The following is a 25,778-nucleotide window of genomic DNA, read 5'->3' on the forward strand; positions in this document are numbered from 1 at the left end:
AACAGCACAGAGGTTCAAAACCAAAACAAGCCCCTTCAAAAAAAAAAATCACGTCTTCCCTACGCAGGGTTTAAGTAAGCTGCTGGCTCTTCCCTCTCCAAGCTCGCTGGGTACCACCAGAAGAGCAGCACCAAACTAAGCCTGCCAGTGCCCTGGAAGGCCACTTGTGGGACCTTTCTGGAGTTGGACATACCAGTGAGCTGCTACAGGAACTCCCTGCAAGCATATTAAGAAACAGCTTCCACCTCCTTTTTTCCAATGGGCACATCAAAAGAGACAACCACCTGGAGCTAAACCTCCCAAGGGACCAAACGGGCACAATCTCAGGCAGCCAGGACCTCCTGAAGGACACAGCAGTTCAGACACTGAAGCCAGAACCATGCTAATACCGATCTCAACAACCCCACTCCTTCTCCCTCTAAGCCACAGCCTCTCTCCTGCTCCTCCACAGAAACACATCCAAGTAGCAGATGTCCAAGAAGATTTCCGTCCCTGTTTTTACTGGCTCTTTTCAGGCTTTACACAGGGGTGATGGAGCAATAAGCTTGTGGAGGTGCTGAAACAGTGAGCTGACAGCTTCCCCTTTCTGCTTTTCTTCAGCCTGTTTAAGCAGACCAAGAACATGCCATGTGTGGCACTCAGAGCAGATTTTTCCCTCGTGGTTTTTAATATAATTGTAATTGGGATCTTGCCGTCTGAATGCACGTGTTGTCTGAAATATATGAGTACTCCTACATGCTGAAGAAATTAGAAATGAATTGCAAGTTCTTAATTGACAGTACAAAACATCAATTATTCTACAGATGAATAACAAAGAAGAAAATTACAGGTGCAAGAGCTAAACAGCCACTGATTAAAATAAATAAAAAAAAAAACCCACAACCCAACAAGCCTTCTGAATGAAGCACTGGAATAGGACAAAAGTACCCGTGCTTCCCATGTGCATTGTTAAAGCAGAATGCTAAAAGACAGTAGGAAATAAAAATGGAGATAAGTCACATCCCCACACAGGTTGCCTTTCTTTAAGTGCAAGTGCCTTCAAAGCTATAACTAACACATGCTTAGTTAGCAAGCAGTGGAAACAAGTGTGTGAATGCAGCCATGTGTGCTCACACACATACACACACACACACCCACCATCTGAATTTTCCCACCAACAACTGTGGCAGTTGGCCCAGATCACAGCAGTGACATGCTGCCAACAGACTGATCAACCTCACAGCAGACTAAATTAGAAATACATTTCCACAGATTAAATTTCAGAGGACTGTGATGCCACTTTAAACTCCATTAGATCCTGCTCCTCACAATCCTTTAAACAAACACAAAAGCTAGCAAACCAGCCCCCTCCATCCCCTCCACCCACCTGCTTTACCAGAAGTCCCAACAGGATAGAGGCTCCATATTGGACCAGAGTCAAGACAGATAAATTAGCAACCAGTCTAAAGCTACCACTAGCCTAAAATCTCACAGAAGAGAAGAAAAAAGAAATCAAACCATGCAGCATGGCATTAAGGTGAGAAAGCCTCAGCAGGAAGCTATGGGTGGTGTTGACCAGTGCTGCTCGCAGATGCAACAGAGACCTCAGAACCAGAAAAAGGCAATTCAAACACAAGCTTTGAAGGATTCAATCCACCAGGTAAGACTTTTGCAGACTACCTGTAACAAATGCACACCCTTTCAGCAGGTAATGGGACAAAACAACAGCAAGAGGCATCGTTCCAGCACATCAAAGATGGAGCAGTGACTAGCTAAGGGACAGGGGAGGCACCTGCCAAGAGAAACATACCACAAGAGCTAATATGGCAATTGGGAGATTAAACTGAAAGATGCTATCTTCAGTACATGACTTGGGACACAGGGCCACGGAAGATCCCAAGAAAAATGACCACTCAGGTTAAGGTCTCCTTCTGTAGCTTAATCTGGACAGCCAGCTGTACCTCACACAAAGGTCCCCAAGTCTGACATGCAAGCTCGCAGACACACACCAGTGTATCCCAGACACACACCATAGAGCTCCAGGCCAGGATCAGGCACCTGTTACTGTGAGACAATTCATGTATCTTGCTGTACAACTTCAGATACCTCATCTGCACTTGGGCTGCAGAGTGGAGGAGCTCACCTGTTTTAATTATCACCATGGGAACAATCCAGCTCCTGGGGCAGCTAAGAACAACAGCAACCCCTCCACCCACTGTCAGATGAAGAGCCTCACTCAGATTGCACACTAAAGGACAGTGACTAGGTAAAGAAGGGGAATTTCCAACCGGATTTTTCCTCTTGCAGGAACAAGTACTCAGGCAAGTTAAGCACTTCTTCAGTTTATAGTTAGACAAAACAAAAGGAGGATAGGGAGGACTTAAGAGAGCTAGACAAAAACCCATTCAGGATAACAGAGTGCTAAGCATAAAAGAAATTTCCTTTTGCACTACTACCAGCCTCATTTTATGGTCTTTACAGCCACGAACTCTAACGTTCCTGCTGCAGATACAGTCAAATTGCTGAGAGTTGAAATGCACACAATATATTCAAGTGTAGAACCAGTACATTTGTCTAGCTGCTACTTGGTGTGCAGTGCTACAGCTTGTTCTTTGCATGAGACTGTCCCCCTAGGCTGCTGCGAGACTCCTACCTCGAAGACAGAGGAAAGTGAGAAAATCTTCTGTCTTGGGCTTCCTTTTGGAGAGGTCAGAAATCTGAGTGGCGGGAGGGGGTAACAACGGCTCCACTATCTTTATTGGAGTTGTGCTGGGACTGTTTGGCTGGGACTGAGCAAACTTCCTTTGTGCTTGCAGCCTTGGCCTGTGGAAACAAGAGCATATCAGAAGCACGTTAGGCAGAACTTGCAGGAGAGATGTCAGAACATAAAAATTCACCATTAAAAAAAAGGGGGGGAAAAGGAAAAAATAAAAAAGGAGGAGGAAAAAAGGAGGAGAAGGAGGAAGAAAAAAGGAGGAGGAGAAAAAAAGAGAAAAAGAAGAAAAAAGGGGGGGGGGGGGCCAGGAAGAGATCTGAATCCATCTCCCACCAATATCATATCCCTACCTGGGTCAATTGCGAAGGCAGTATTTTATTCGCTTTAACCTTTGGTATCTTCTGTGACAATTTGGAAAACCAGAAAGGGAACATCTTGACTATAAAATCTGTGACTACTATTTCATATGTTCTGAGTATTTTCTTGCACATCATACAATTACAGTTTACCGTTCACTTATTTGGAAATTAAATCTGTATTTTGCACCATGAAAATGTCTTTTTTTTAATGTGTTAGTGTTCTTTGCTTCTTGTTTTTAATTAATTTACAAATGAGGTTTATTTTAGCCCCATTAAGGTTTTAATTTATTCCAATCTGCTAGAATCTTATTTACATGGTAAAATATATATTAATAGATAAGGTATCTATGTTAGTGCCCAGTTCTAAAAAAACAAATCAAAACCTTTAGGGAAAGATATTTTTGACAGGCAAAATATCAGGTAAAAGCCATTAGATTTTTGTTCCCTTGTCCACAGCCTAGAAGACAGTAAGCAAGGAGGTCTGGGGTGGGGTTAGGTGGTATTTGTGACAAATTTGTAAGAATGAAGGACATGCATGGAGTGAATTTGTCTCAGTCCTGATACTGGGTGATGGACTGACACTCTCTGATAAGTTTTAGAGCATGCCCGGGTACAGCTGTAAGAAATGAATGGATGCAGGTGGTTTTGGCAGTCAGGCTGCGAATTATTTCAAGCCTATCTGAAGGCTCTGATTAACTGCTAGGTGGCAATGAATATGATTTTCTTTAATATGTCTAGAACACAAATTGGTATTAGGGAAAGCGCTTTGGGGCAGGACAGATACCCAGAGGGGGTCTCACTGGGAACCTGGCTCAGCTCAGCATTTAAGAACATGCTAATTTCTCACTTAAGCAACTGGGATTCTAATTATGATCTTTATTACAGCTTCAAAAAAGGAGAGAAGCTACTGAAAGAACTTAAAACCTTATTGAGAAAGGATGCAATTTTATGTCATTTTCTTCTCTAATAGCAGAATATTTACATAATGTCAAGCTGAAACACGTATCAAATAACACTGAAGGAAAAGCCAGGTCTTGTCACTCCACAGCAGGCTTGACTGTTATGACTTAAGGAAAGCACAGTTATCATTCAATGTGGATGAAACACGTAATTGGCAAACCTCTTCTTTTCACGGATATTAAACTTAACAGTTGGGTAAGAAGAGGTTCGTTACTGTATTTTAAAGTTCCACAATTTCGTGGCTAAAATAGAATAAAAAAATTGAAAATCCCAGCAGTGTTTGTATATGTATACACACGTCCCCTAATGACAACAGAGAACAAAAGTAACATTCAGCAATTTTCTCCCTAAACTCTGCATAAAATTGTCCATGTCTTCACCATCCAACCCCCACCTCCCCAAACAACAAAAATCATCAGCCATTCTTACTGCTTATTTTCATCTCCTTATTGGAAAATATAACATGGTGTTGATAATTTTTATTATCATGGTGCTTATAATTTGTGAATTGGAACTAAAAGACTATTGAACACAAATATTTCCTCGTATCTATGAGCAATTATCTTTCCAGAATGAAGGTCTTGTATAGATCTGCCTGTATATCCCCAAAATTACTCAGATTGCCTTGCAAAGCCCATCTGCTTGAAGGAACAGGAGGACTCCCTTGCAGGGTGAATGGGATTTTAATTTCAACCAACTACATTTCTATCACCAAAACCACACATGCGGCCAGAGAAAAACTCTTTGTGTTGGCTTCTGTTCTGCACAAAACGTAGGCTCTGTCATCTGCACAGCGATTTTTTCCCCATCTATGTGCTTCCTCAGCTGTGCTGTTAAAAACATACACTAGCCACTCACCGCATCTCTGAAACTACCTGCTCAAATCTCATGTGATCAAAGCAAGCAACAGGGAGGACTCCACAACCACCACCACGCCAAAAAGTAGAAGGTTAAGCCTGTATCATGGTTCAAAATTAACCCTCTGCAGTAAGGATTGGCCATGGCTGTTTGCAGTATTCCTATTATCGGTCCCTAGAGCATTGAAAGAGGATTAGGGAATGATTTGTAAGTTCAGTATAGACGTGAAATGAATTAGTGAATTGAAAGTACTTTTGGTTCAGTCTGTCTTTGAAAATACACTCTCTGCTAGCTGTCCTTCCCCAGTACAAACAACTCCCCGTTCGTTTTGCTTGCCCAGTTCTCACAGGGCACGTAGCCTGGCCTGGCAGCGTCACCAGCTCTTCACTACCCACCATGCTCCCCGGGGGGCCCTTCGTTTCAGCAAGGACAGTGCAAATGCCAGATCTTCCCTCCATCCAACTTCAAGCTACAACTGTGAACTTTTGCCGCTTCCCCGAGGAGGCTGCAGAGACTTGTTGCTATATGGTCAGATGTGTCTGACATGCTTCTCTTCTCACACCTCTGTTGATGTTTGCTGTACTTCCTCCTGCTTGGTTTGAGCTCACCAGTGCCACAAAAACAGGTCTGCTCCTTATGAAATATCCATTTTTTATTAAAACCCTGAGCAGTTACAGGTCATAAGCATCACCAATTCAATTTATGAAACCTAGTAGATGAAGGCACCCTTTTGTAACTGCAGCATCCTTCAGGTTTCTGCAACAACTACTGTTCTTTGCGTGGATAGGCATGTGCTCCACAGGCTTCTAATTCAAACAATGCCTGAGGGTGTACAGAGTGAGCCATGAACAAGAAACAAGCTATTCTGTAGCTACAACACACTGGGATGAGGCATCAAGGTTAGGAAACAAAAGCCAAGCTTTTAAGCAACCTTTGCTCCAGATTTGTGTAAAGATGACCAGTTTCAAAGGTGGGCCAGCAAAGGAAAAACATACACATTTCAAAACACGGGCAACAACTTAAAACTGTTTCCTCGTGAAGGAGTGTATGCATCTTAATAACCTCATATGTCCCCATGAAAACCCCTAGAAGCATAAAACCAATTATTTCGGGTACGGTTTCACATTACACTTAATCCAATATAAGTGTGAAGCTGCTGCCAAAAAAGGAGGTACCCCCCCTCCACTACGATTACATGAGATGAAGCATAGCAGCCCATCGTACTCACGCACCACTTCTGAGCAAGGCAGAATAGGAAAGGAAGTGATAAAAGTGCTCAGAAAGACATTTTGTGTCTGTGATGTTGTCTACCTAGACTTTAGTAAAGCCTTTGACACCATTTCCCACAGCATTCTCCTGGAGAAACTGGCTGCTCATGGCTTGGACAAGCGTACTCTTCACTGGGTAAAAAACTGGCTGGATGGCCAGGCCCAAAGAGTGGTGGTGAATGGAGTTTACTCCAGTTGGCGGCCAGTCACAAGTGGTGTTCCCCAGGGCTCTGTGTTGGGGCCAGTTCTGTTTAATATCTTTATCAATAATCTGGATGAGGGGATCAAGTGCACCCTCAGTAAGTTTGCAGATGACACCAAGTTGTGAGGGAGTGTTGATCTGCTTGAGGGGAGGAAGGCTCTGCAGAGGCATCTGGACAGGCTGGATTGATGGGCCAAGGCCCATCGTATGAGGTTCAACAAGGCCAAGTGCAAGGTCCTGCACTTGGGTCACAACAACCCCATGCAACGCTACAGGCTTGACGAAGAGTGGCCGGAAAGCTGCCTGGCAGAAAAGGACCTGGGGGTGTTGATCGACAGCCAGCTGAATATGAGCCAGCAGTGTGCCCAGGTGGACAAGAAGACCAATAGCATCCTGGCTTGTATCAAAATAGCGTGGCCAGCAGGACTAGGGAAGTGATTGTCCCCCTGTACTCGGCACTGGTGAGGCTGCACCTCGAATACTGCGTTCAGTTTTGGGCCCCCCACTACAAGAGAGACATTGAGGTGCTGGAGTGTGTCCAGAGAAGGGCAACGAAGCTGGTGAAGGGTCTAGAGCACAACTCTTGTGAGGAGCGGCTGAGGGAACTGGGGTTGTTTAGCCTGGAGAAGTGGAGGCTGAGGGGAGACGTTATCGCTCTCTACAACTACCTGAAAGGAGGTTGTAGAGAGGTGGGTCTTGGTCTCTTTTCCCAAGTAACAAGCCATAGGATGAGAGGAAACAGCCTCAAATTGCACTAGGGGAGGTTTAGATTGGATATTTAGAAAAACTTATTCACCAAAAGGATTGTCAAGCATCGGAACAGGCTGCCCAGGAAGTGGTTGAGTCACCATGCCTGGAGGTATTTAAAAGATGCGTAGATGTGGTGCTTAGGGACATGGTTTAGTGGTGGACTTGGCAGTGTTTGGTTAATGGTTGGACTTGATGATCTTAAAGGTCTTTTCCAACCTAAATGATTCTATGATTCTATAAGCACACAAAGCCACAGTGTGGCTTTGCTCTTTGCTTATTAATGCAATGATTTCTGCTGGAATTATCTATTTAGTGTGCAACAGGTACGAGTGGCAAAAAGAACAACAATAATCCTGCTTGCGTCCTCAAAATAAATTGCTTGCTCCGTCCTCATCAAAAGGGTATACACTATGTAAGACTTGCAAATACGCAAACAGAAAACACTTTGCAAGAAGGAAAAGGATGAGGGAAGAACTCAATACCACATCTAAACATCGTGGAAACACCCAACACAGCCAGAAATATCCAGACTTTTTAAAAATAAATAGTAATTAACCTTCTCTCAACAGAATGTTATTTTCTTTCTACTGCTTTTGAGAGACTTTAAACACCTACCTATGACATGAAGTTCAAAAAAGTCTCAGCCTGAGGAAGCCTCACCTCCTTTTGGTACACTTCTCTTCTACTGAACTGACTGTTTAGGTCTGAGACAGCAAATTACGGCCAGAGACTACAAATCCACAACAAAACTATCCTGAGTGTACAAACTCAGACTAGGCTACAAAACATTTCTCTCCAACGCACAATATACTTTTTTAAGCTTTTCTAGACTGGAATTTATTTTTAGTTGAATATTTTAAGCAAATTGCATTCTTTATAATCAAAACACTACAGTTTGTGTTAGCTAAAAATACTTCAGAAACGTCTTTTAAAATAGAATATCCTAGCACCATTCTTTTAGCTTGTAGAAAAGGACATGTTTAGGAAGAAAACACCTACTACACAAAAGCGGTCTTTGCAAAGCAAAGCAAAGCACAGGCTAGTAATACCAGTCTGTGTTAAATTTAGTAAACGTTAATACTCTAGATAACAGTGCGTGCTGTCTTAGCTACAAACCAAGTATTAAATTATCAGTATGCGAGATTTACTTGTACATCAGTAAAAAAATCTGACTATTTTCAGTTTATTACTCTGTAACTCCTAAGTGAAAGCAAAGCATAAGTACTATAAAACATACACAAAGAACAATACGCACAATTGAATTGATAATATATATGTATTCATACTAATCTATTTATAGTAAATTCTGGGGTTGAGAGGCTGTCCTCATACCTAAGCATCTCAACTGGGAAGAGATCTGCAAAACAAACTTTTTCAAATGTTGTCTAATCTCCAGCAATCTGAAGGTTTTCACAAAACTTCCTGCTTGTTATGTACTACAATGTTTGCTTGCTGTTTGGTCTCACAACCTTTCACTTACTCCTTGAACTTCACTTTTGCCTTCGTTGTTTCCTGCTTTTCTGTAGCCTGATGTTTATGTCCTTTTTCTTTATAATGGCACCACTAGAGTTAGATTTCCAAAATCCATAGGAACCACAGTTTAAGCAGCTGCTTGAGTGTCACAGTTTTGTGATTAATTCCCATTTCCCTTTTCAATGCAGTGTGTTTTTCACTTTCTGAGCTGCTAGTGAGCAGCCTGCAAGCTAAAGTGAGGGAATCTACGCCTCTGTCTTTCTAAAAGCAGCGTCGGTATTTGGTTACTTTGCTTTTGTTGCTTCTCCTCCTGAGAAACTGCAATGTAAGTATTTGTAGATATTTACTTTTATCACATTAAAATTGCTACTACTAACTAGCAGAGATGAGCTGGTATTAGTTTTCACCAACCACTGCATAGATAGTTAGGAATACAGATTCGCTTACTACCTGATCTAAGGCTAGCTGTTGAGGAACCATCCTCTATCAAAACACATCTTTAAAAGGGGAAAGTTTGGGTTTCCTGTTATTGCTCAGTTAGGCTTTGCAGTTCCTGGATCTCTTTCAGTATTATGCCTCTCAGTCTGGGCAGTAGAAATTCAGTGCACCGTATATTTACTTTTTTCCATTCAGGGGTTTGTCCTTGCACGGATACAGCTGAGCTAAGTTCTGCAGGACCTTTCCCATATTGCTCTCTCAACCTGACCATCCCATACAGCTACACATGATCACAGCTGAGCATTACAGCTGTCCTTCCATCAGCCACTAGTACCCATTACAGGGAAGGCTCTGGCACAGATGGGCTCTCTACCTCACCGACTTTTGCTTTTGTGCTGACCATTCTGTGCTAATACCATTATAGTTTCCCCTCTGCCGTGTACCTGGTTTATTTATTTCCTTACTATGACACTTTGCTGGCTTGGCAAAATAGTTATCTCTGAGTTTTACTTGTCCCTACTCCTAATCTAGATCAGTTTTGAAGCACACCATCTTTTGTTCTCATCAGAACCGACACACAATTTACACATTCGGTTTAATTCCACCGTACAACACGACACTCGGTCTAGCACACAACATGCCTGTATGCAAAGATTCGTTAGTGTGTGCAGATTCATTTATTAAGGTAAACGTATCTGAAAGTGATAGGCTGTAGAGATGTTCTAACCTAATTTAAAAAACAAACAAACAAAAAACCCAAACCAAAACAAAAAAAGGCCCCACCAAAAAAAAAGTCATTTAGACTTTAATAGCCAGGCGTCTGCTGCAGATCAGATGATATCAAGTGTGTAATTTAGAGCTCAGAATCAACCATGTGACAGGCACTTCTAGGCAAGCCCAAGGTGAGCATGCAAAACTTGGTGCTGGAGGTATCATTCTTCACGGGACAACCAGGAAATCCTTATCACTATCGCATACACCAGCGGGAAGCATGGCTAAACTACATTTCACCCTTTCACTCCTGAGAACAAGCCCCAGACATTCACTCCAAATAGTAACCTTGTAGAGGATCACCAGTTCATGAGAACAGGGCTCCAGAATTCAAACCAACAAGTTGTCTGCATCAACACTGCCAAAACTTAAATGAAACAAATCTGTTTTTCCCAACTGTGAGAGTAAACATTACTTGGATAAGCAAAAGAAGTGGAGGAAAAAATTGCCCTCAGAATACAAGGAGATCTTGTTGGCCCTCCCTGGAGCACACTTGAGTGCAAGCGTTTGCTCTAGTAGTACTAGGCAGCGTTTCTCTCTGCATGTATTCACATACCACTGCAACTACTGTGTCCCAAGTTACAGCATCAGGTGAATAAACAGCATCACACCAAGAGCAGAAAGCAGGTGTACAAAGGAGTCCTTTGAACTGCATTTCCTCTTCCACATCCCCCTAAGCTTCTGGGGTAGTATTTTCTGCCTCTATCTGTGGTATCTTTTGCCCATTTCAACATCATGCCGGCTCGGTCGCTACTGCCAGCAAGTTTGCAGTAGCGGAAATCGAGATTCAACCATCATCTGTGTCTCCGCACCTGTTTGTACCAGGAAGGAACTAGGGGGTGAGAGACCTGGTCACTCCCATCCATGCAGACACCAAGTGCAGGTAACCAGTGCAAAGCATGTGGTCACTCGTAAGACATGAATCCTTCAAAATTATTTTCAAGATCATGTAATCCAAGACACAACCCAGACCTGTACTACTAGGTAAGAGCATAATTCTTAATCCTGCCATCTGGTTAGAAGAATCTGGGTTAATTTTTGGTAAATTAAACATTCCGAAATGTTTTTACCGAAACATTCGGTAAATGAAACAAGTAAGGTTGAATGCAACAATTTTCAGAAGTTATTTTTACTGAGCCCTTTATTCACTCAATCCTTTTTACCTTCTGTGGTCCAAAAATTTAAAATTGGGCCTAAATGAACAACATTATTTTAAACCAGCCTTAAATTCTCAAGTGAACAAATCAAAGTAAAATACTAAGCTCATCTCCATTCAGTCCTTGATTGTTGAGCCTAACGGGACACGTTTCTATAAATAACACTTCTTGCTCTAAAACTTTAGCCACAATTAATGGATGCACATTTTCCTTTGGGTTTTTTTGGTTTGTGTTTGTTTTAAACGGGAAACAGTCGGTTTCTGAGAACCTCCTCTCCTGCAAATGATGGAAAGGTGCTTGGGAATGACATTTAATGAATGATAATTGAGCTAACTCATATGCTTAATGACTAGTTCAAACTACAGCTGGCAACTTAAACTTGTTTGCTAAAAACTGCTCAAGTTAACATTAATTCTGGAATCACCTATTTTTCCTGACCATGCTCACTGATCACAAGAAGGTATTTGCAGTCTCCAAAACGGCCTCACTTCATGCAGTTCAGCAGAGATCCTTACACCCACTAAGTGAAATAGCTGGCTGTTAACATACAAGAGAGCCTTGGGCAAAGTGGGAGTTCTCAAAAGACGCTGGACACTGTTTACCACCCCCCACCACATTAACTGTGGAGGAACTGGACAACTCCAGCCACCATATACAAGCCTCATATATACTCCACCTCGCATATACAAGCAGCCACAATGCCATAAGGACACAGACCTTGCCTGCTAGACTGAGGCCCCTACTAGATGGTATAGAAGTTGTTGTAGAAAACTAACACTGCATTCAGGTTTCAGCTATGGATCCAGGCAGTTCAGGTGTTTCAGTGGTCTAGATAACCTTGACAGGGATGAATCACACTGGGTACTAAATGCCCTGGGTTTTTGTCTTGAAACTCTCATGGTGGCCAGGAACTTCTGATGCTACGCTGATGTAGCAGTAGGATTTCCCAGTGTGAACTTGAGTTCCCTCCACAGACCTCAGGATACACAGAAGCAAAGAGGAACAAGAAACAACCCCCAAAAATGAAAGCGTAATTAGTCAAGCTTGCAGCCCTTCTCCAGGAGCATGGGTCTCCTCTCATCCTACTGCTGCAACTGATTTTAGTTGGACCGGACACAAGAACAGTCCATGTGTATGCAATTTGCATCACTGCCCTGTACACAGAGTTGCAAGCTCTCTTGTCATGCTCAAACCAAAACAGGACCCTGAGTTACCAAGGTGCAACTCCAGCACAATACAATTATGAAACCACACATCTACCTTCAAGCATCTTAACAATGGGATGCTTCCAGCCCAGCCTCCAGCAGCTGGAGAAAGGTTGATTTAAAGTACATTAATTAGCACCAAATACTCAAACACTTCCACCCATCCCATGTGCTGGTGGCTGTAGCAAGTATAGGAGGGTTTATCAGCTGCTGCCCAGGGAGTAGGAGCAGTGGGAGCATGACCAAATGAGGATATGACAGCTGAATGAAGCTCCCAAGAAGCTGTTTTCCTACAGTTAGCTGCCTTTGTCATCAGATCACACTATAGCAACTGTCCTACAGACTGTCCATAAATCCACGTCCAAAGGCTTACTCCTCTGTAAGTGTAGGATCTGGAGAGTCTATTTCAGGAAGACAAAGGCTCTTTTTTAAATCCACTTTCTCCAGGGTCGTCCCACCTGAGATTGGACAGGAATTTTTTCTCCTCTATACAGGCATGTGGTGAGCCATACATGGCAATAGATGGCAGAAGAGATCCTTCTGAATACTGGATACAGGTGGTGCCACCCTTCCTTTGTCCTGTAATAGTTCTTAAAAATTCCCATTTTGGATTAGCTTCATTTCTAGTCTAAGAACATGAGCACAGGTACTTTAACCTTTGACTGCTATGGGTTGTACTACAGCTGTGTCTACCCTGCAACCACACTGCAGGTTGCATAAAGCTACCCAAGCTAAGCCTTCAAATGCATCAGTCCACATGGGAATCCAACAACAATGGTGCAGACACTTCACTGTGGGTCCTACAAACACTCCTCCCAAGGTCCTGGTTATTGCTGACACCCTTGCCACCACAGCCAACAGCATTCAACTGGGCCAGCTCAGATATGCTCACACAAGCTACAAATGTGCATAGTAATGCAAAGCATCCCTACTGAGAAGGGAAAAGAAATAGGAATGTATTGCAGCAGTCCATTTTGGAGGGGGCTGTGTCCTGGGTACATCTCTTTCCTTGCTATTCTTTGGGCTATGCATGCTGCAGAGATTGTTCACTGGAGACAGTTTATGATAACAGAAAAGACAAGTTGACTTTATGGGACTAAGCTACAGTGGGAGTCACCACATTAGTGCGGATCAGTACTGAGTACCCTTTGATGAGTACTTATTTCAGCAGTACTGTCAGCTTCAAGAGCTTCTGACTCCTCCCCAAATTCCCTCCTGTGCACACCTTGCTTCTGCTCCTGTGTCATGCTCTGGAGCCATTCTTCTTCTGCAGCATTTCTCATCTCCATCTGCTACTTTGTTCTCTTCACCAGAGCACCCCGCAAGCTGCTTACCAAGCGCAGCTAAGCACAGGTACCTACAGAAGCGCTCAGCAAATAGAGACTTGAGTTACCGGTTCCTGCATCCAGAAATGGGGGCTCCCCCTCTTTTTGGGTAGCGTGACCCAAAACTCCTACTTCTCAGCTTGAGCCAAACCCACCACCCCATACTAGCAAGTTTTACAGGAAGAACATCACCAAGGAGTGACTTTAGGCTAGGCCTGCCATTTGATGCCATGCTGTTGCACAGAGAAGAGCATCACCACATGCCAGAAAATTAAAATGCAAAACCACGGCAACAGAAAAAAAAAAAAATTACGGAACTCGTTCACATTTGCTTGTTTTTTAATGATCACTAGCCGATGTCTGAGCGAGTATTACATCCTGACAAACTTTTCTTCAAGGAGAAAACCACAAAAATAAAATTATTTTTTTCACAGGAAACCCTGTCCCACGTGCTGGAAGCAAACAAGGTGAACTCCACGCTAACAAACACCCTCCACACTGGAAGGAGGATGTGATTTCCTGTTCGCTCCCACGGTCTCCACCTACTGGCACAGAACAGGCAACGTCCTGCTGCCTGGACTCGCTGCAGGTGGAAGAATGAAGCAATCCTCCTAGTCTTCTGATATTCAGTAAAGCCAGTGTGGGGAAGCCTAGGGGTGCAAAATGGTCTCCCCTTTCACTTCACCCACTCTGCAACACCATCATTCTGTCTGTGTTGGATTACATGTAACAGGGACCTTGTTATCTACCACAGATGCTTTTTTCAAAAGCCTTTTAGGCCCTACAAAAAGATTTCCCACCCTGTGGAAGAGAGCCTACAGAATGTTAAAACCTGCCCATTTTTGTATGAGCAGTTTTCCCCCCTATTTAACTGCAGAAGTCAAAGCTACTTTTAGCATGACACACCGTGCAACTTCAATATTCTTCTAGTATAATTTTCAGCATTCTCAGACATCTGAGGGACATCTGCAAAACCTGTTTAGTTCCCAGTTCCCAACCAGGAGACATTAAACAAAACCAGCACAGTTCAGATGACAGCGCTTCCCACTGCCTTACTCATGCAATGCCCTCCAACACTACCCGAAACCCCGGTTCCTGATAAATTCAGTGCTGTTCTTTCTTATAATCCTCTTCAAAACAGTTGCAAATTCAGGCAGAATGGTGAATGATACGCCAAATAATACCAAACATATCAGCAGCTCCCTCCCTAGTAATTTGACCAACTGCTAAAACTCAAGAGGATGCAAGATCAAAGCTGTGCAACTGAAGGAAAATTCTCTTTTCGCTTTGAGCAGCCTTTTCTCTGCAACTGTGCTTTAAAAAAAAAAAGTTATTTTACAGATCATTTCATTCTTGTTTTCCAATCTCAGAAAAACATGCATACCTCAACTCTTGCAATCTTTCACCTTTGCCCTAAAAGCAACTTGCGCTACCCAGAAAGCCAGAGATTACTTCTGGCAGAGATGTCTGAACTAACAGTGTATGGATCATTTTAGCCATCATCTGAATGGCTGAAAAACTTCCTGTTCAATTAAGTCCTCCATTAATCCCTACCATTTGAATAAAATTTTCTGTCTGCTGGCAGGAAGTGATAAAAGTCACACAGTCCATAGGTTGTGGGCATTTTAACTTCTTGCCGAGGTTGCAGCTTGCAATTTAACCACACCTGAAACCAGATATCTGCACTTCCCATGGGGCTGGCCTTTCGAAGGCTCCTCTACCATCTGGCTATTACCAGGGACTCAACATTTCTCTTGTAAAACTACAACATTTAGATGCACAGCGAGAAAAAAAATAAAGAAAAGACACAAGACATCCTGTATCTGCTGCACAGACTTTATTCTGATAAGCAGCAAAGTGATCACTTTTGCATAAAACACCCATCAATCACATTCACCATCTTGCCAAAAAGGATTACTAAATAGAAACACACGAATGAGCTATTGAGGGGAAAAAATAAAAGTAAAATCAGTATATTGCATTATGTTAAATCTATACTACTCTCATATAATTCTGAAGACAAAAGACAAACTTTAGCAGGTGCTATCTCCGCTTTTTGGTCTCTTCTCTTTTCCTACATCATTGTAATTTTTTGCATTAAGTTTCTCTTGGAAGCAAACGCTGACCCTCTCCAGGCTTCCTCCCCAGGAGTCAAACAGCCCATTCTTGCAAGTCAATCAGGCAGACGCAGTCAATTGTCCCAGTAACTCTGTTCATGCCTTCTTTCAAGCCATGCCACATCCTGCTACCAGTCAAACTGGCCTGAAAAGGAAAAGGGCCATTCACCCCACACCTCTTCTTTGAGGGACGCTAAATCCTATGAGAGGGGGCTGGCTGGATTGCCAGAGCATGCTGTCTTTCTCTTCCTCCTGAATGCCAGATAAAGTAGTTGGGAACTAATGATATGGATGGAAACTATGGTAACAATTCCTGTGCCACCACAATCTATAGCCTTCCCTGCAGACTTTCTTTCTTTACCTGCAGTAGTAAGTACTGAATACTCTCTTGCTTCTTGCCACATGTGTCGTGCTCTCCCACCCTGGGAGACTCTAGTAAAAAGATAAGGTGCATATCGAACTCACTTTCGTACCAGGTAATCATAGTAAAAACACACACACACAAGCTGTGCATACACACCACAGATTTGTCCGGGAAGTGACAAAAATACAGTCCCTCTGAGAAGACTTTTTTCACAGAAGAGTGAGATTTATCAATGCTTCATCTTCCCTAACACCTTCCTTACTTTTACTCTTAGGATATGGTGGTACGTGCGCAGCAGGATGCCTGACATTTGATGGTACAACCCAGACAAACTAAGAGCTTGCTGACGGTGGAAGGAGAAAGTCATGTTCCTTCTTGTCCTGCATCCCACCATGGACTCAGACCAGGAAGGGATGGGAATGCACCGTCCAGGCGGGAGCAGGGCAAAAGGAGTGGGACCATCCTTTCTGGAGCAGCAAACTACTGCATTGCCTCACCTGCATCTTTCTGCCCTAAATAAGGGGGCTCAGTTTAGTTTAAACTGATCTCAGCAAGGGCTGCTGCAGAAAAAAAGGTATGGTATATGTTCTTCCCGTCATCTCCAGCCACACATTCCTGCTTATGCCAGCACTAGAGCTCCTGAGACCCCATAATCAGCTGGCTGAGGAAGTCAATCTAGCTGAAAATTAATTTATAGGTTGATTTTTTTCTTTGTCGGGTTGGGTTTCATAAGCACAGAAGTGCTGGTGTTGGCACAAAAGAGGTGACAAGAACTCACGGGAGGGAAGAACAGGACTGCCTTTTCCAGTAGCAGCTTGCATTAAGACCACCCTAAGCTGACTGAGAAACACATTAGTTACTGAACTGTAAAATTTTAACAGAAAATGCGTCTGGCAGCAATGCCAGTGTAGTCCCCTTTGCTGTCAACCCTTTTGCAACAAGGAGCCTAGTCTCCATGAAGGCTTTGCAGCACGGAAGACAAATTTGGGTGGGTTTTTTTTACTTGATAACCTTGGGTTTTTTTCTTTTTTTTTTTTTTTTAAGTAATGAAAAGGTCTGATTTCCTGCATTTCTGCCCCCATGAGCAGATCACCCACCATTCTTCCCTGTACCATCATAAGCAAAGCCACAGCTTACAAATGTTTAAAATAGGAAGGAGAGGATGGCATTCCAGATGCTGTCTACACTGACAGTGATGCTGCATGAAAGCTGAGCACCTGCTGATCTAGGTGTCCCATGGGCAAAGCGTCCTGCTCGGTGGTGGCCAGCATGCTGGCTCACACTGGGGTCCTCTGGAAGTGTCCCTGAGGTGTGGCTGCCCTGCCCTGCCACTGATTACCTGTGTCCAGCCAGCACCTCATGCCAGCGCCTAGCCCGAGGGGACGCCTGACAGCAGAGTAAAGGAACGGCCCTGAGAGCAGACCCTGAGAGCAGACCACATGTAATTTCCAGGAACACACGCTTGCAACAACCTTAGGGTCACACTCAGTAGATGTTTCTGTTAGTCTAAACACACTCTGATACTTAATTAATGTCATACTTAGGGAGGAGACCATCTTCAGCCATTTTCACCTGCCAGTAACCTGCTCTGTGACAGGGAGCGAGATGCCTTCCTCTTACTGTGTTGCATTACAAAGTCAGCCTGGCACTTAAGTACTTCCCGCTGTATAGTTACGTATACACCCCGCCAGCCTGCTCTACACCTCTGACACCTAGTCTCAAATGTGAACTGTGACACTGAGCCTCAAATGTGATAGCCCCAGTGCACACCTTGCTCCTCGCTGCATCCTAGTATTATTTTATTTGCAACCTGATCCTCCATAATAGGTTGCATACCTAAGCTTAAACTTCTTCCCAGATCTGCATTTTTCAGAGTCTCTTTGCAAAAGAGAGGCTCCTGCCCATCATTACAGCTGGCCATGCCCATCTTTCAAACCCCATTGGAGTCAAAACTGCCTCTGCCACAGCCCATCGGTAGCATCCACTCAGCCCTGTCACCTGTGCCTCCAGCTCTGGGGGACAGGAGGCCCCTCAGCAAGGAAACCCCACCTCACTAAGCACAGGCTTGTAAATCTGTCCAAAAAGGTTGAAAACCCTGTCGTACTTCCCGATGCCACCTCTCCTCCTCAACAGCACTGAGCCAACATTTGGTCACTGATTTACTGGGAGTCCTCAGGCAAATCACTTTGCTTTTCTGTCCCCTTCCCAGGCTGAAATTAGACAGTGACCAAAGGAGGGCAGGCAGAAGGATTAAAATCCTATGGAAAACAGCGTGTGTGCATGCACCCACGCCTGTTTAAATCGGATGAGGACCTGAGGCTGGTTTGCCACGTGGCCGTGCAATAGGTCGTGGCAGAGTGCTCCCACACAGGAGCGGCAAGAAATTGGCTATTACTTCAGCTGGGACTGCTGGTGAACATTTGATGAACTCTCGGCACCAGTTCATTTAGCTCTCAAAAGCTGTGCATCTGAAATGCAATTGGTGAAAACGCCATGCGAAACCCCACCGAAGAACGAAAAGAAGTTAAATTGGAAAGAGCACTTGAGCAATAAGAGAAAGCAGGCAATAAGGCCAGGAGCAATAAGGAAAGTAAAACATTGCGAGGGAGTGAAAAGAGCTGTTGGTATGTTCAGGAAAGTGGAAGTTACCTGAAAATAAAATGGAAATCCTGCAAGGACCAGACAACTGAGCAGAGAACAGCAATGCAGCTGACAACACACCTGATTAGAAAACTGCAGAAATCTGACAAAATATGCAATCCTTTTCATACCCAGCCAACCACTGAGCCACAGGTAAACAAATATGTGGAGGATTTCATAAAACCCCTGAGTATTTTCTCTATTTAAAATTATATTAATTATGGGTTCAGTAGCTAGGGATACTGTTCAACATAAACAAATGCAACCACAATGGTTTGTGTAAACGACTGCCCTTAGTACTAAAGGAAATCTTAATAGCTTGAAGGTGAGAATTAAGTCAACAAAGTCAACAAATAAAATAAATGCATCTTTTATCACACCATTACCAAGGGAAGAAAATGCCAAAAGGCAGAACTAGAGATGCTTCTCCTGAGGCCTTGCTGGCAACACAAGATTGCCCCAATTTAATTAAATAAGTTTTGTTAAATCAGTTCAAATCCACATGGACTGTTATGGGTTAAGAGTAGGTTAAACCAGAGCCTTGTTGACAGATAAATCAAAAAGACAGCCTGTCCATACAGCCTCTTGTGCCAGTTTAAATTCATTAATTTAAAAGCTACATCTTAAGTTAAATTAACTTAAGCCATCTAGAAACCTCAGCAAAGCACCACCACTCAGACTTGAATGATTCTGGATCAGTAAATCCAAAATCACTTCTAAAGCCATCCCAGATTCCAGACCACCTTCTCCATGACCTGCTGTCTTCTGTGATGGTTTTCTGCTGCAGATGGAGGCAGATTTTGTCTTTGGAATAAATTTAAGCTACAATTCCATCTCTAAATATTCCAATTCTATACTTCGGAAAAGGTACTGAGACTCCAACTTCACATTTTGAATCTATATGGGCAATATTAAAAACACACCAGATGGAGACATCCCCGGTCTCATACAGGGTTCAAAGTCTAGGTATGAGTTTTGCCGAATGTGCTAAACTATGTTTTTGTGCATTCACCAAGGCTCTCCCTATCTACGAGGGACTGCTTGCAGCCAGGCAGCTTTAAAAGTGTTCCAGCTCTTCCGTGTATCACTGTTATATAAATCCGCAAGATCAGAAGCTACACTAGAAATAACTGGGTCACTAACAATATCCCTCTTCATAGCCATTGCATGACCTTAGCCAGCCCGACATGACTGATCTGGTTCACAAAGCTTTAAGCTGAGTAAAATTAAACTATACAGGTAAGTTTTACTTTATTCAATGTTATATACATGCATATACACGCACACACACATGCACATATACATATGTATGGTATCTGCAATAAAAAATAAGAATTGGAGACAAAGATCAGAAATACGAATAGCTGATTTTTAGATTACTATAATAAGCTTTGCAGAAGGTATTTCATAATTTAATGAGATAATAAACCATCATAATTAACTGCATTTTACATACCTCTCCCCTTCCCTGAGGGGAAAGAAAAGCTTTAAAAACAATCAAAACTCAACACTCCTCCAGACTTGGTAAGGAACCCATCCTACCAAAATCGGTGAACCAGACACCGTAATACCTACAAAACATGCCTCTGGGGGAACTGAGAGGTTAAGCCTGTTTCCAGCTCTAGCCCTTTAAAGAAGGTCTTCTAAATCTGAACAAAACCAATTGAGTACCATCACCCTCAAAGTGCAGATGCAAAGCAAAGTAGTTGTTGTCGCTCACGTCTTTTGCCCAGCATTAGGAGTGTCAAATTGAAGACTAGTCAGTTTTACTGAGCAGTTCATTTGGAAGGATTTAGCAGCCATTTATTACATACAATCATTTCCCTGAAGAAAGGAAGTTTCAAGGCGAAAACCAGTGGGGCAGGGGGGAAACAAACCATAGTGAGCTATGTCTTCTTCAACAAGCCAAGAGAAGCGGAAAAGGAGATCTGTGGTGTCAATCCCCACCACAGTGGCCATGAGGTTCCCTGTGTCGTAGGGGACAAGCAACAAGTCAGGGCAGCTCTTACTCGAGCCCCCACCCCCACTCCAGCAGATAGCAGGGAACTCTCTACAAGTGTTTCTTGGCAATGTTTTGATGCTCCCCATTCCACTTAGCGAAGGAAAATCATGCACAAGGCACAGTCTTTGGATCAGCTATAGCAGACCCAGAACATCAATCTCCCTGATCTCGACAGCTGCGATGGAAAGTGAGATGTGTCAAAAGCTAGGGTTCGTCATTATTTAAATGAATCACTACTATAAAACAAAGTGCTACTCTCCCCTTCCTCAACTTGTTACGCTTCTAGACAAGAAATACGAAGAAAAACTACGGCATCTTAATCCATAGAATCTCAGAAACAACTCGGGGGGAGGGGGGGATCGGTCTACAAATACTGTGCAAGTAGCACTAGAAACAGGAAAATTGAATTAATCAGCTTCATAACACAGTAGGTTAACAGCAGCTACAGGAAAAGTGTGGGCATGTGGGCTAAACCCAAGTTTCCCAGTGCTAAGAGCAACTTGATGCAGAAGCTGTGATACTGAAGCAAATCGGCTTGTGAAGCAGAGAACATTCATGACCTGGGGGAAACAAGAGTCATTTCTGCATCAGGCGGTGGGATGCAGTAGAGAGTGGGGACTCCTCAGGAGAAACAGCGAGGGTCTACAGTATGTGAAATGCTATTCCAGAGCAGTGCAGATGGACTGTAACTGTTATCAATGGGGCCTTTAGATGGCTGAAGTAATCAGCTATCCAAACGAAACAGCTATGGCTTGTAATACCATCTCCAAGAAAAGAGCAGCTATTCCCTTATTTCCTATAAGAAATATAAATCTGCAAGAAAAAAAATAAAGGGGGGGGGGTCAGCGGGGGACACAACACCAAAACCCTTCAAAAACTGCAACTTTCACAACAGGAGCTCCAGCAATTCTGCCTAACACATGGCACGGGAGGGCTCTGGGATGCCACCAGTCAGGGGCTGGTTGCTGCAGATGTCAGTAAGCAGTTTGTTTTCATCGATAACACAAGATGCTTGTAGCATCACCAGTTTTACTATGTTCATTGTTTACCAGAAAACACAACTGTCTTATCTTTTATTAGCTGTCATTTCTCAAGGTTCCCTGCCTTTATTTTTCTCTCTCTAGTATAAATGAGCACATTTACAAATAATATAGGCTACAGAGAAAACGAAGCTCACACTGTGGGATGTTCATTGTGTGAGGCTGGAAAATTTAAAGCGATGATAAATGCATTAAGTTACGTTTCGCGTATCATTAAGTAATGCCAAATTCTACCCTTAAAATACCCGACTCGATAATGCAGCCCTCCTAACAGAGGGGCGATCCCCCAGCAGACACGGCAAAGTGCCGCACTGCATTATATAATAACATTTTCCAGAGGAATGAGGAGAGCACTTTCTGCGATGCATGGAGAGTGTACAAGCTGTCACTATGCACTCAGCAGCATCTTCTACAGGGAGTGTGTAGCAGAATCAAGTAACTCGTGGGTGTATTAAAGGAAGAATAAATGACATTCAAGTAACATCCATGTTTTGAAATGCAGGTAGTGCCTAGCATCACTGCATCGCCTAAGTAAAATCCACATGAACTCAAAGCGACACCCATCCAGGGGTAAACAACTCTCATGTATGCACCTCAGCTATTAACTTTGCCTACCTATCAAGCTGGTAGAGTGCAGCTCTGCACTGCAACACGCCCTTTCTGTACCAGCTAAATGCCACTGATTTATATGCGCTGCCAAACACAAAAAGCCATCTCATCTCATCTCATCCCATTGAAGAACTCTCAAGGGCTTGTCAGCTGATGAGGTGTGCTGCTGGTGTTGAGTGTTGCCAGTACTCAGACCTTCTTGCTCTGTGCTTCATCCACCCCAGCAATGTAGCTGAAAATCTTCATAAATCCTCCCTCTGATATTCAATCTGGAAAGTAACCACTGTGACACAATGCTTTGGAGCTTTTCATTTCTACACTCATTAAAATAATTAAGGAACTGAGACTGACATTAGTTTTTTTGTGGGGTTTTCCACATCCTCGTTAAAAGGTTCCATGGCCAACATGACTCAGAAATTTAGAGCTCATTATACAGAACGACCTAAATTAGTATTCTGTTCATGGGCTTAATAGGTATTTAAGCAATGTAAGAGACAGGTTTGGTTTTGTTCTTTTTTAATTGGTAGAATAAACTGTATTCAAATGCTCAGAAAGTCTCACTTGTCTGCAAAGCAGAGAGAGCTGAATGAGCCGAGCACAAACAGTCCTAGGACCCTTTGTTGCCCATAAGGCAAATGAGACCAGTGGGTTTCCTCCTCCATCTCCAAGCCCTTTGTAATTAAAGATAGCAGCTCACCTAATGTTCAGGAAACGCTGTAAACATTTGTTTTCATTAAGTCTCTTATTGGGAAACCACGCAGATTCTGTTGAATAAAACCTAGCAGAAAAACACTTCAGTAGAAAAGGTTGGGATGGTCCAAAGAAACAGCAGAGTAAGGAACAAACAAGGAAGAAAACAAAGCAGAAAAGTCAACAACTAATTCACGCATCCTGGACTGTCTAATGATCACTAAAGAAGTACAGAGAGGAACACAAACAGAAAATGAGAGGAACACAAACAGAAAATGGATTTCTGTTTTAAGGACTAAAGGGTTTGGTGCTTTTCATATAAAATTACAGCAAACCCTCAGAAGAGCAAAACATTCTTCAGACTATGTTAAAAACAAGAACCTGAGTGGAAAAAGCAAAAGAGATTCTGCTACCCTTATTAACTGGGGGGGTGGGAGGGGTGTCCAGGAAGGCAAGAGAAGACTTTCTTCTTCCTACATTTTATTTGGGACCATGAATAACACTGCCTTACATCTTCAAATGCCCTCAAAGTCCTGCGTTCTTGATATCTAAACTAAACACTATAATATTGAAGGGGCAAGCGGGGAAGCAAGATCTCTGCATAGACACTAGCCTTGCACTACTACTTACTGGTAGAAAAATTAATTTTTCTTCTGGAAACACATTGTTAGAAAGCTTCCCATCATTTCCAACCCAAAAAAAAGATGCCCAACTCAACAATGTATTCTATTTTGTAATAGAAAAAAGGATTCCTGAAGGTGTGCATGGCCTCCAGCCTCCACTTAAAGAAGTTTTTGTTGGTTTGCTTTTTAAGTTGGGAACGTCAAGTTCTAAAAGACATGTCCCTGAGCAGTGAGAAAAGTCTTGGGGCAACAAAGCACACCCAGAGGACAGGAGAGATCAGAACAAGTGGATAGTATCACAGTCTGGAAATCTGCCCAGATACTGAAATATTGTTGTCTGTCCTCGTGTCAAAGCCTACTTCAGCCCAAAGAGCCTTTAAAAATTGTTACATGAAAATATGGTATATGAAGATTAAATTCACACTTCCCTTTAGAAGACAGAGTAACAAGAACTTCTAACAAATTCCCTTTTAACTTGCCTTTTTCATGTTAAAAATTAGAAATAATGATGTGACACAGCTGCATTTCTAACAACATCAGAGCTCTGTCTCAGGAAAAGGATCTTCCTCTCCAAGAGCTGAGAAGAAACAAACAGCAACAGGTCTAGACCCTGCCTTTCTCACCCATCCTAGCCCAGAAACTTCCTTCCTCCATGGCAAGCGGACCAAGTATTTTGGCAGTGACCTGTCAGTGTTTTGTAGAAACTGGGAAATTAGCATACAGCTGCATCCCCAGGCTGGCAGAGGGCTTTGAACAGCACGTAAAAACCCGATAGAGAAGTAAATCAATCTGAAGCCTTGAACTGAAGACAGCGTAACACACCAAAGAATGAGACACACATGCACAACAAACAGCTAAAGCAGTTAAATTTCCTGAAGCTGGACAGTTTCAGAGTAGGGGATGGGGAACCAGTGCTCAAGAAGATGCAACTAAGAAGCTGAAAATAAAGACCATAATTTGAAGTAAAGTTCCACATTGGGAAGTTTCTATGACTGAAATAAGAGGAACACAACGTGGTTTAGGAAACATGGGGTACTTTTGTTATCTGAGCTATTTTCATTGAATTACCCTGTAACACCAAATAAAAATGTAAAGGAGAGATTATTCCATTTTTACTATGAATGGCACATACTCTTTGTACTCCCATTGAATTAGTAACCCTGTACATAAGCTATAGCTTCAAAGGAAACAGTGCAATGTAGGACCTTCAACACCAACGCATACTCAGCACAAAACGCTTTGAACAAACAATCCTGTGGGTGAAGAGAACGTCTTTCTCTGCCACTAAAATAATCAAGTACCCAACAAGTGTAAGACCCAGATCAGCAGCCATCCATTCAAGAAACACTAAATTTCTCAGAGTTCACACTGACCAACTTCAACAGAGGCAGTAAGCCAACATGAGCCAGGTAAGAGCCTAGGGAAATACATGGCAGAGAGTATATGGCATCACTGATGGCTCATTCTGTGGTGTAAAACTGCAGCATACATAAAATAACATAACTGAAAAGGAAAATAAACAAGACTTTTTGCTGAAGAATCTGGAAAAACAGAAGGATATTAAGCAGGGCTACTCCAAGTGCAGTCAAAATCAGGGGCACTTAATTTACAGCATTCTTCAGCCTGCAGACATCTTAGGAAAATGTCTGACCCACTGAAATCAGTGACAAATAAGCACTGCCTTTCAGTGGATCCAGGAGTTAACTCTTGTTATTTAAAAATGGATTTGGATGCAGTTGTGCTGATAAAGCACTCTCAAAATCCTCCTTCAGGGAGATAATTTCTTTTTTGTTTATTTATGAATATCTATGTTAATTTAATATCAGAACAAGGAAATGGAGACATAAATACATAAATCCAAAAATAGACACATGTATATAAATAAAACATATAAATAATATAATTTATTTTTACTTTACTCTTCAAAACAATAAACAAATATTACTCTGATCTTAAATCCCTCAAAACTCTGCCAATTGATTTTGAAGATGGGAGAGAGATACAGCGATTAAGTGACATGCAAGGCCACACAGTATGGCAAGAATTTGAACATGCATGTTCCCTACCCTGTACCTACGGTACTAGGCTACTAGGAGATACTGTGATATTGCACAAAGAGGAACAAATGTTTAAATTCATGTTCTAGTAGTGTCCTGCGACTATAAGCTTCAAGGAAGAGACAACCTTTTTTTCACATGTTTCTTTTCTGAATTACTCCAGTTAATTCTCCTG

General features: G+C 42.7%; 1 protein-coding gene across 7 annotated transcripts in view; it reads right to left on the reverse strand.

Annotated features, from left to right (window-relative positions):
• Positions 1–25,778, reverse strand: part of JARID2 (jumonji and AT-rich interaction domain containing 2) — a 226,744-nt gene that overhangs the window by 62,220 nt on the left and 138,746 nt on the right. For all 7 annotated transcript variants that reach the window (XM_072853326.1, XM_072853332.1, XM_072853331.1 and 4 more), the window contains one exon: positions 2,633–2,802. In XM_072853326.1, the coding sequence (XP_072709427.1) occupies positions 2,633–2,802 (170 nt within the window). The remainder of the gene's footprint in view (positions 1–2,632; positions 2,803–25,778) is intronic.

The sequence above is a fragment of the Ciconia boyciana genome, chromosome 2 (assembly GCF_034638445.1).
Source record: "Ciconia boyciana chromosome 2, ASM3463844v1, whole genome shotgun sequence".
NCBI classification, from domain to species: Eukaryota; Metazoa; Chordata; class Aves; order Ciconiiformes; family Ciconiidae; genus Ciconia; species Ciconia boyciana.